This window comes from Sinocyclocheilus grahami, unplaced genomic scaffold (assembly GCF_001515645.1).
Source record: "Sinocyclocheilus grahami isolate Dianchi unplaced genomic scaffold, SAMN03320097.WGS_v1.1 scaffold739.1, whole genome shotgun sequence".
Lineage (NCBI taxonomy): Eukaryota > Metazoa > Chordata > Actinopteri > Cypriniformes > Cyprinidae > Sinocyclocheilus > Sinocyclocheilus grahami.
The window spans coordinates 455,555-468,039 of NW_015505918.1; the positions used below are offsets into that span (position 1 = coordinate 455,555).

At 35.1% G+C, this 12,485-nt stretch overlaps 1 protein-coding gene across 1 annotated transcript in view; it reads left to right on the forward strand.

Moving 5' to 3' along the window:
- LOC107560699 (complement factor H-like) overlaps positions 1-12,485 on the forward strand; it is a 70,461-nt gene that overhangs the window by 18,912 nt on the left and 39,064 nt on the right. Inside the window, exons 11-15 of the mRNA XM_016244946.1 lie at positions 2,647-2,841; positions 2,921-3,094; positions 3,208-3,384; positions 4,719-4,907; positions 4,988-5,161. Coding sequence (XP_016100432.1) covers positions 2,647-2,841; positions 2,921-3,094; positions 3,208-3,384; positions 4,719-4,907; positions 4,988-5,161 — 909 coding nt within the window. The remainder of the gene's footprint in view (positions 1-2,646; positions 2,842-2,920; positions 3,095-3,207; positions 3,385-4,718; positions 4,908-4,987; positions 5,162-12,485) is intronic.

Genomic DNA, 12,485 nt, shown 5'->3' on the forward strand with positions numbered 1-12,485 from the left:
GTTTTGACAGACATGTTTATTGTGCATTTTAAACGTGTTTATTGCTAAGTTTAGTGTGGCAAAATAGAAGCGCAGCTGTAATTCGTGGGTACTGTATGTGGTTACCATGACAACCTCACGCACTTGACACTGCTCTATGTGAGTGTGAATATGTAGATTTACTATGGCAAAACTAAAATCTGTTTAAAAGTACGTCTGACCAAATCCACCGGTTCGGTTTGCGCCCCCCCCAACACCAAACTCAAACGTCAAGCTACGCCTATGCATTTAGCCCTATGTGACATCTGTTTTAATATTGTTTGTCAGCACACATAGCCTAAGTTACTGTATCTGGATCAACTAGCCGAGTAGACAAATATAAATGTTTATTCATAACCATGCTGAAAATAAGTCAATGTTAGCTAATGCTAACTGTCTAGCTAAGGAGCTTGCTGGTGCTAAACTGAGGTAATTTAAAAAAAAAAATAAAGTCCAACTATTTTTATTCAACCACCTAGATAGATTACATCTGAGGGAAAAAGAAAGGATGTGATGTTCAGAACATGGTAACTACAGAGTTCCCTACATACATATATACAGAGGCCTTTGGATTCCCATTGTTTTTTAGACATAATTTCTTCCTTTTATTAGGTTTTACTTTTAGATATATATTTAGACATTCTAATAGAGTACTTTTTGTTAAGGTTTAGATATTTTTTGGTTAGATAAATATCAGGTTTTGCATTATGATTTCAATCAATCATTGAATATTCAAAAAATTTGCTCTGTGCAGTCGGTTCATTTCTGTGTGTGTGTGTGTGTGTGTGCGTGGGTGTCTATTTTGCACTCTTGATATTTTAGAGAATCACCCCTTGATTGCTGTGTACTTTTGTTCTGCACAGTGGCTGATTTGTAGTTTGTACCACCAAAAGATTCTTGGAGTTTTCACATTTTTTCGTATTTCCCAATTATTTCCTATGTCGGTCATTTTTTACCTCGAAGGAGCCAAGTGTGACTTTTTTTTCTGTTGACCCTTTAACATATCCGAATCATGTCTATGATTTTTGTGTGTGTGTTTACATAGCTAATGTGACAAAAGTCACCAAGTGTCATCTCATTCCGATGAAGCCACGATATTTAAAAATTCGAAATAAAAAATTAGTTTCAGTCAAAAATGACCAAAGAGGCCCAGAGGGTTAACAAAATAGATATTTGTTCGACCTTAGTTTAATTTTTATTTTAACTTCAAAGTGGAGCTTAATGTAGTCAACACACTAATATTTGTAAATGGAATGAGATTATTTACTTGTCGTCCTGTCATGCTGTAGAAAGGGTCCAATTGTCTTTTTTAGGCAACAGCACTCACATGCAAAATGTGTGATATGGCTAAACATTATTATTAGGCAACAACAAAATTAGCTACTGTAATAACTACTTACTTCAATGATTATATTATTCAAAACACTAAGAATGTTTTATCATTTCAGTTGTCCAGAAAGTGACTAACTTCACGGGAGAGCAATCCAAACATTCGAAATTAGCTACTTGTCATACTACCTTAATTTTCAGTTAATACACTACCTATTATATCATCGTCATGGACCAAAGGTAGTTCAAAAGTGTTTACTAGCTAGAGCAAACTGTTCCAGAAAGTTTTCTTTAGCAAGCTGTTTCAAACTTTCGATTCAATTTTGCTTTAATAAGATTGCTTTAATCCAGAACTGTCTCTCCTTTCTCCGTACTCTATTAATTGGTATCGTTTGATTTAGGGGCAGTTGTGGCCTAATGGTTAGAGAGTTGGACTTGTAACCTGAAGGTCACAAGTTTGAGTCTCAGTACCAGCAGGGATTGTAGGTGGGGGGAGTGAATGAATTGTGCTCTCTTCCACTTTCAGTATCCACGACAGAGGTGCCCTTTAGCAAGGCACCGAACCTTCAGTTGCGCTGCAGCAATGACTGCCCACTGATCCGTGTGTGTGCAGATGGATGGAATAAATGCCGAGCACAATTTCCGAGTATGGGTTACCCATGCCTTTCATTTTCAACACCATTGCAAATACAATAGCCTAAAAAAATATAGTTTGTCTTCTCATTCCCTTCTCCATGACAAGTGAATGTCAGAAACCGTGTGAACAAAGGTTATTTCTGCTTTTCTGTAAGCGCCACCTACTGTCAGATTGTGAAATAGCATTTTCATCCAGCCTACTGTTTACACATTGATCTGACTCTGAACTCAAATCGTATGAGATTTGAGACTCATATCGTAATGAGACTCGTATCGTAATCGGACAGAATTTTCATGGCAAACATTTGCTAGTAAAATTTCACAACTGATCACAAAGAAAATGGCAAGTGACACATTGAATTAAACATTAATTTCTGAAGTAGAAAGACTGAAATAGTATTTTATTGTAAAATATACTCCAGTAATCTTTATTTTTTTGTAGTGTAGCAAATACTGTACATCTGATAGTTCTCAATACAGAAAATGTGCATCTAATGCTTACAAAGGGACAACACATTATTATTCTCTCTTCATTGAAAGCTATCTTTTTTATTTTTTTTTAGGATAAAAAAAAAATCAAAAGAATTTAATCCTTCAAAAAAAGAATTCAGTCCTGGTTCATCTCTTCTTACCATTACTTTTATATAATTATGTCTTGTACAGAAGTAACCTGTGAGCTGAAGTCAACCACATATGGAGTAAAAAAGATCAAGCCTGCGGGAACAACTATTTTCAGAGCTGGAGAAAGTGTGGAGATCACCTGCTCTGAAAAACACTGGTTCTTTGGTACAAAAGTAACGAGCAGATCATTTACATGCAAAGATAATGGAGAGTGGGACTATGAGCCTGTTTGTGCAGGTAAGATTATAGAGAGACATTTCTGAATTTGGTGATGAATTTATTGCATGTTATTAAAAGCATGTGAATCTTGTTTCAGAGATTACATGTGAAACTCCATATGACCAGCATGTGTATTACCCATCCTATTACTTCAGCGGAGATAAGAAACTGGGAGCAATAAAATCGTACAGTTGTGAGTCTGGATATCGTAAAACAGCAGAAGAGGTCACATGCACACGAGACGGATGGACACCAAAACCACTGTGTGCTGGTATGTTCTGCTGTGGAGTATTAAAATATTTGCTATTCACATTATGCCAATACCAATTATGTTTGTATGCATATATATATATATATATATATATATAAGTATTTTTTTTTAAGAAATAATGTGTGCAGTGCCTAAAATCCTAAATGCGGAGACTGTAGGACATTGGCAACCACACTACAGAATCAATTCAAGAATACAATATAAATGTCATCTTGGATTTGAACCAGAGGAGCCTGTACAAATCACCTGTGATTCCCAGGGCCAGTGGAGAGGCGTACAGCAATGCACAGGTATGTTACAGCTTATTGACAATTCACCATTAATTCCATTGAAGGTTATAATACAACTTTTTAATTATAAAATCAATTTAGTATATATCTGCACAGTAATAGCTCAAAAACATAGGAAACCCCTGACTTAGGGGCAAAATACGAGATGCCGCGCCACCCACGCTGATGAGAGCGGTTTTTAGATGAATATGTAAACAAGTGCTGTGCGCTTTCTTCTCAACAACAAAGTAAACACAACAAATGACAGAAGTGAGAAAACAGCAGGTAAGGAAACATCTTATCACATTGATGCGAATACGTTTGCACCAGCTCTGCAATGCAGCACTCCAGTCAAGTCAAATGTATTCTTATAACAGTTTATATAATTGATTGCTTTAAAGCAAGCAGCTTTACAGTGTTAACATGAAAAGACCGTGTTAGTGTCACTTTCGATCACATTTACTGCTTCAGTAATATAAATCAGCTCTCCAGTGTGTTGATGTTTTTACTCAAATCTGACCTTGATGGACTGAACAGAAGAAATGAACAGGAGAATGAACCCAGAGCCACACCTACCTATTATATCATCGTCATGGACCAAAGGTAGTTCAAAAGTGTTTACTAGCTAGAGCAAACTGCCCCAGAATGTTTTCTTTAGCAAGCTGTTTCGAACTTTCAATGTCAATTTTGCTTTAATCAGGTCCTTAACAGAAGAAGAATCCAGAACTGTCTCTCCTGTCTCTGTACTCTATTAATTGGTGTTGTTTGTTTTAGGGGCAGTTGTTGCCTAATGGTTAGAGAGTTGGACTTGTAACCTGAAGGTCACAAGTTTGAGTCTCAGTACCAGCAGGGATTGTAGGTGGGGGGAGTGAATGAATAGCGCTCTCTTCCACTTTCAATATCCACGACAGAGGTGCCCTTGAGCAAGGCACCGAACCTCCAGTTGCGTTGCAGCAATGGCTGCCCACTGATCCGTGTGTGTGTGTGTGCAGATGGATGGAATAAATGCAGAGCACAATTTCTGAGTATGGGTTACCATCCTTGGTATCACGTCACTTTCACTTTCATTTTCAACACCATTGCAAATACAATAACCGGAAAAATATATAGTTTGTCTTCTCATTCCCTTCTCCATGACAAGTGAGTGTCAGAAACCGTGTGAACAAAGGTTATTTCTGCTTTTCTGTGAGCGCCACTTACTGTCATATTGTGAAATAGCATTTTCATCCAGCCTACTGTTTACACATTGATCTGACTCTGAATTCAAATCGTATGAGATAATCGGACAGAATTTTCATTACAAACATTTGTGTTGGTGTGAACAGGCCTTTACTCAAGTTGTATGTTTTGTACAGAAGTAACTTGTCAGTTTGAGTCAACCATACCGGGAGTAAAAAGGATTAACCCAGAGGGAAAAACTGTTTTCAAAGTTGGAGAAAGCGTGGAGATCATCTGCTCTGAAAAAAACTTATTTTTTACAAAAGAAACCAGCAAATCATTTACATGCCAAATTAATGGAAAGTGGGACAGTAAACCTGTTTGTGGTAAGATTATAGAGAAACCATTTCTGGAATTTGTGCTGAATTCATTGAATATTATCAAAAGCATGTGAATTGTATTTCAGAGATTACATGTGAAGTTCCACGTGACCAGCGTGTGAGTGGCCCGGAATATTCCTTCAGTGGAGATATGAAATTAGGAGCAAAGAGATCGTACAGTTGTGAGTCTGGATATCGTGAAACAGCAGAAGAGGCCACATGCACACGAGACGGATGGACACCAAAACCACTGTGTGCTGGTATGTTCTGAGATTATGCTGATGTTTTTTGATTGTTTGGTTGTTTATATATATATATTTATATATATTTGGTTGTTTATATATATATATATATATATATATTAGAAATGATGTGTGACCCACCAAGAATTCCAAATGCAGAGATTGTGGGAGGTCAGAGAATAAACTACAAAATCGGTTCAAGAATAGAATATAAATGTCGCTCTGGATTTGAACCAGAAGAGCCTGTACAAATCACCTGTGATTCCCAGGGCCAGTGGACAGGCATTCAGCAATGCACAGGTATGTTACAGCTTGATCTTTTTGATACAGATAAGCCAATATGTTTTTGTTATAGCTAATAACGGATAAATAGCCAGCATATTCTACAATATTTGTTTAAATAACCCCTTAAGCACTGGGGTTATTTATGGGGTTTCCGTCTGGATTTGGCATACCCAAATTTACATTTATTTGTTTACCCTACACACATACAATAGAGGAAATAATAATAAAATAAAAAAATGGTGTCATTTTATAGAAAACCCCTTGAAATACAAAATCAGATTGTAATTCTTCATAAATAACATCATATATGTTTATATAATATTACAATAAACACAAAAAAATAGGCGCTTGTTCATTTTTTTTCAGAATTTTGTTTTTGAAAATTTGTTATTCGGGTTCTATTTGCAGAAGCTATCTGCAACTTACATTGTTTGATTCTACTAGGTGCCAAAGGTGTATGTTATTGGAGTATGTTACAGGAGTTATTGAATTATAACTGATGGGAGTATGTGTGTGTGTATATATATATATATATATATATATATATATATGTAATATAATTTTATTTTATTACTTTTTTTTTATAAGTTTCCTTTGCAAAACCTATTTGACAATGTGCCATAGCACTTTTCCTTGATTACTGATTGAATTATTTTAATTTTTTTGTCTTTTTCTAGTAATATACAAAATGGCATAAAATAATTAGATCAAATATTACTTTTTTGTGTTTTATACAATCATATTTTATTCTTTTAGGAGACAAGATTTTAAATGATAAAATCTATGTGGTCTAATACAATCTAAAACAGAATCCATATCCTCCAGCTTAAAATCATTCCTTATATGTGCATCATTTTTGCCCCCTGTGTTGAGCATCACCTCAGCATCCCACCTGCCTCCTGGAGATGAGATGTCAGCTGTGCCAGCTGCTGCTGCTGCTCACTAATCTTCAACAGAAACTGAAACAAAGAATTCACTGTTTGTGCACACAGTTTTTGCTTTATAATAATATCCATTTCACAAAATCAATTACTGAATTGGTATTTGTATTAAATTTTCTATACTGCATCCTGTACTGTACTTTTTTGTCAAAAAAACAGTTTAGCAGATTGTTTGCTGTACTTTCACATTTCAAAATAATAATAATTCTATAAAAAAAATAAAAAAAAATTTAAAATAAGTACAAGCACTGTAAATGCATATGGATGCGCTTACCAAATGCAGGGTCCTCTGCTCTCCACTGTGCTTTTCCTTTTCCACATGCCATTATCGACATCAAAACAGTCAATAAACTATAAATATACACGGAAACACCGGCCAAATTTCAAATTTCTCGGCTGTGAATGGCCTGCACGCTTGAGTGACAGTCTGCGCAGCATGACAGAAGTGCCTGATCTGTAGAACAGCGACAGGCGCTCAGTAAACACGCACGCTCTGAGCAATGTGAAAATTTGTGTCTGGGACGAATGCATTTTTAAGCTTAATTTGACTACTTTATGTATCATAAAACCAAAAGTTATGGTATTCTTTGAAAAAGATTAGAATCTAAGCTTTCAAATTAACATAGTTTTGGACCCGTATTCGGGTCCAGAGATAATCATTCAAATCAATAATTCCAAATTAATAGTTCACCTCATTTACTTCTATGATTGCTTTGCAAATTTTCTGAATGTTTCATCTGTTTTTGTCCATGCAATAATAGTCAAAGAAGTCCAACAGTTTCAAGCACAAAAAAGGATATAAAGTTAGCATAAAAGTAATCCAGCAGTATTATCCAAGATTTCTGAAATGTGGCCACTTTGTATGATGAAAAGAGTGAAATTCAAGAGTTTAAATTCACTCTCAAATCAAATCATCGATCACCTTATGTATGCAGGGCCCAAAAGTAACGTCAATAACATTAAAACTTAAATAGAAGCACCAGTGATATTTAATGTTATTTGGTTTGATGTTGCTGTTTTTTTCCTACAAGACACTCTATAAACTACTGTTAATACATTTTGGGTGTTCACAAATAAATTATTTGTTGACAATTAAATGTTTAATCTTTTTCTTTCTTTCTTTCTTTTTTCTTTAAACACAGATGGTATCTGTCAGGAGCAAGAACTCAAAAATACAGAAATTTTATTTGGATTTCCAAGCTTCACTTCACCTTATAAACCTGGACATATCTTAGTTTTTCGATGCACTGATGACAACATGAGTTTTTTTGGCCAAAATGCAATCAAATGCCAGACAGATGGGAGGTGGAATTACCCATATCCACAATGTGGAGGTACAGACATATTCCACCAACTACAGATTATATGCATAGAATTTATATGTAGAAACGTTTCAGCCCAGTCTCACAAAATGCTTATGGTGACATTTTCCCTACACTAAACTAAAGCAAATGAAGCAACTATTTCAACTTGCTTCTTTGACATTTGAGCTCATAGTCTTTCAATATTTCGCCCCACAATCAAAATTTCTGTGAAAAGGAATTTAAAAAGTTGTGTGGAGTGTTTATTTCAGCTGAAACTGCAGAGAATTACATACACACACACACACACACCTATATATATATATATATATATATATATATATATATATACATATATATATACTGTATATCAGTATGTTTCTGGATTTTCACAAGAATGTAAGTACAGTGGAGTCACATTTTTCCAGAGAGAAAAGTTTGAAACGTTTCTATGAATCAAAATAATGAATCAGCACATATTAATTTACTACCACCTGAATATAATATGTATAATATTTAATAAATTTTGCATTGAATTGTTCCTCTAGGAACAGTTCAGTGCTCCCAACCAACAAACTTGCAGTTTGTGACACTGTCAGATAAGAAAACTGAATACAGCAACTTTGAGATACTGACATACACGTGCAATAAACCGTACAATGAAATTCCAAGAGGAGTTTTGATGTGTCAAAATGGAAAATGGAACGGAACGTTTGACTGCAAAAGTTAGTTGCCAAGAAATCTTGCATTCACATTTAATTATCCAGCAGCAAATCCGACTAGATCTATGATGATTCCATCACAAATGTGCAGACTGTATTATAGAAAATTTTGCAAATAAGTGCACATGATGAAGTGTACAAGATTGTCTGTGGACACTACAAAATTCTGCTCAAAATAAATCAAAATATGTCTGATACTAATATTTGTTTAGGTAAGATCTGTCCACCTCCTCCGTATCTTCAACATGGAGACTACAGCATCAACAGTACAAAAGATGAAGTGATCACAGCAGTATCTTACACTTGCCAGTCTTACTATGTAATTACCAAGCAACAGGATGTTTATAAGTGTGTGGATGGGAAATGGGAGACTCCTCCGAAATGCCTGAGTGAGTCATTTTTGTCATTTTAATTTGTGTATCAAACACTATAGGTGTCAAACTCTTCTTCTGCCTCTACTTTTTATCAGTTCAACAGATTGCTCAATTCTAATGGAAACATTTTGCAATGGCAGTTACAGACATATTTTGCAACGACTGTACTATTGCAAAGTTTGAAGGCTTGAAAGTGTTGTGAATCTGTTTTCATTTCACTCATTCTAATGGGACAGATTCATTCATCACACGTTCTGCTTGAATCAGTCATAATGTACATGAACCAGTTAAAAACATCTAACAGGATTAAGCAGTAAATATGGCAGTTATTTTGGAATCTGCCTTTTAGTTTTGTACTGTTTTTAATGTTATGTTTATGTTTGTCTCTGTCGTAGGACCTTGTGAAATTGATGATATTGTCAAGAAGTACAATCTACAGCTTCCTAAAGAAAAGGTCTACATAAGGCATGCTGAAAAGTATAGACTTAACTGTAGCGATGGATGGAATACTGGAAGTAAGATGAAAGCGTATGTGGATGTGTCATGCTCCAACGGGAATCTACAGATTGACAAAAGTTGTGAGTACAATTGTTTCTCTCTTTTTCAGATTTTGTTTTCAGTGTATATACATATTTGTGTGTTTGTTTTTTTTGTCAGGTGATATACAAAATAACTGAAAATAACCTGGATTTTTAACGGAGGTATAGTAAGTGAATTAATTTGAACAATAATTGTTGAGAACTTTGAAATGTAAGTTTGTGTGTTGTAACATGCACTGATAAATTATAAATATTGTTAGTGCCCTAATAATGTTACTTTCCCTAAACATGTATCAACATATAAGTATGTATTTGTCATAGTCTCTTGTATTAAGATCTGAAGAAACATAATGCAGGAAGAAAATTAAGATGGACAGACATATACACACACACTCACAACCATGTACATATATACATGTGGGAACATCCTTCATCTACATACTTGTGTTAGTTATGCAATTGTTATTTTGATTTCTTTTGTGTCAACATATTTCTTCAACCCTTGCAAATAAAACATATTAATGACTAACTTTGGTGTTCTTTATTTCAACATGTTCCTTGCATTGTATTTATGCATTGTATTTATATAAAACATTGCTGCAGAGCAGTCTTTCACGCACATCTAAATGAGCCCAATTGTAAATGAAGTGACACAAACTATACAGACTGCCATATTACTAGCAAGAGAGCTACTCTATCCACAGGTTTCTACAAGCAGCGTCATAATAACTCCATACTTGCATGTACATGCATTTAACATAAAAAATATGTGAAAAATTAATTGATTAAAAATGATTAAATTAAATCTTGTTTACAAATACTTAGTTAATACAAGATGCATGTGACAGTGTGGAAAATAATATAGCCTACAGAGAATTCATGACTAATGCTGACTTTTGTTCCTTTCACATATTAACCAAGGGTTCAGGGTTTGGCTTGTTAATAGCAATTTTATTTTTGTCTGTAGCAGTCACCAGAAAGGCATTGTGTATATGTTCTTCTTCTTTGAGATAAAACTTCGTCTCAATTCTCACGAAACACTTAGTGACAGCAGTTTACATTATGTGTTAATCATTTAATGTACTGTTTAATACAAGTCTACTATACATATACATAAGTCCACTATATACATTACTGTGCACTTGAAGAAACCTTCCTTAGGTCATCTAGGAGACAACAACAATTTAAGCAGTATCAAACACTATAGGTGTCAAACTCTTCTTCTGCCTCTACTTTTTATCAGTTCAACAGATTGCTCAATTCTAATGGAAATATTTTGCAATGGCAGTTACAGACATATTTTGCAACGACTGTACTATTGCAAAGTTTGAAGGCTTGAAAGTGTTGTGAATCTGTCGCTGTCCCTGTCTGTGAGGGTACGATTTCTTGAAAGTCACTGTTTTTCTGTTTTGTTTTGTTTTTTTTCTCAGTCATATGCTGTTGAAACATTGGGCCCTATTTTAACGATCTAAGCACATGGTCTAAAGCGCTCGCCGCAGGTGCACTCAGGGCGTGTCCGAATCCACTTTTGCTCCATCAGAGTCTCATATCCCATCCCCTTTAAATGCCAGTTGCACTCGCCCCATGGTGGGTACGCTATTCACATGGCGGAATGTAATTTTTCATTTTTAAAAATGTTTATGTGCTGCTGCGCGTCCCTGTGTGTGTAAGAAGCAACGTTTATTTGCGTTGTGCATCCGCCTATAGGCGCATATTACTAACGCACTCTTTAAATAACAAAGAAAAAATATTGCGCCAGACTTTATACCAAGTTTGAGTTGGTCTATGGCGCAGTCTATTTTCAGTTCCTCAAAATAGCAACGCGCCAACAATGCGCCTGAACCCACCTCTTTTTAAGACCAGCATGCCCATGGGCGCACAAATGAGCGCAAATGCATTTTTGCTCTGAAAATTTTTTATTTTTCCCGAAAATACTAGTTAATGTTATCGCATTTTACTGACATTTTGTGACTTTGTTCACAAAGGGTATAACTACTTCAAAAAATTTTTTTTATCATTTTCATACTTTTCTGGGGGAGATTTTTCACCTTGTTACACCTACGAGGTTCAGAGCAAAAAAGGCACTCCCTCAAATAACTGCTTATAAATCACTCATTATGCTATATTATCACCAAATATTGGATTCAATATTTTTGTCAACTTCTTATCTTTCATTTAGAACTGGTTTTGTATTTATATTTTCTTCTGATTAATCGTAGGCCTCATTTATCTGAGAGTAGGCACCTCGTTTTTTGAGTGAAAAAAGCATTATTTATGAATAATTTTCACAATATTAAATAAAAACTATATATAATTATATATTTTTTTTAATGTCAGAATTATTTGCTTCCTGCAAAAGACAAATTGGACCCAGTTTCACAGATTTTTTATGCTTCATGTCTTCTTACCATTAGTTCTATATAATTATGTATTGTACAGCAGTAACCTGTGAGCTGAAGTCACCCACATATGGAGTAAAAATGATCCAGCCACAGGGAAAGACTATTTTCAGAGCTGGTGAAAGTGTGGAGATCACCTGCTCTGAAAAATACTGGTTCTTTGGTACAAAAGAAACCAGCAGATCATTTACATGCAAAGATAATGGAGAGTGGGACTATGAGCCTGTTTGTGCAGGTAAGATTATAGAGAAACATTTCTGGATTTGGTGATGAATTTATTGCATGTTATTAAAAGCATGTGAATCTTGTTTCAGATGTTACATGTGAAACTCCATATGACCAGCATGTGGATTACCCATCCTATCACTTCAGTGGATATAAAAAACTGGGAGCTATAAAATCGTACAGTTGTGAGTCTGGATATCGTCAAACAGCAGCAGAGGCCACATGTACACGAGACGGATGGACACCAAAACCACTGTGTGCTGGTATGTTCTTCTGTGGAGTATTAAAATCTTTGTTATTCACATAATATCAATTATATGATTATGCTGAATTTTTTTTTTTTTCAGAAATTATGTGTGAGCTACCAAAAATCCCAAATGCAGAGATTGTGGGAAAACAAAAATTAAATTACAAAACCGGTTCAAGACTAGAATATAAATGTCGCTCTGGATTTGATCCAGAGGAGCCTGTACAAATCACCTGTAATTCCAAGAGCCAATGGACAGGCATCCAGCAATGCAATGGTATGGTACAGCTTATTGACGTTTTGCTCAAA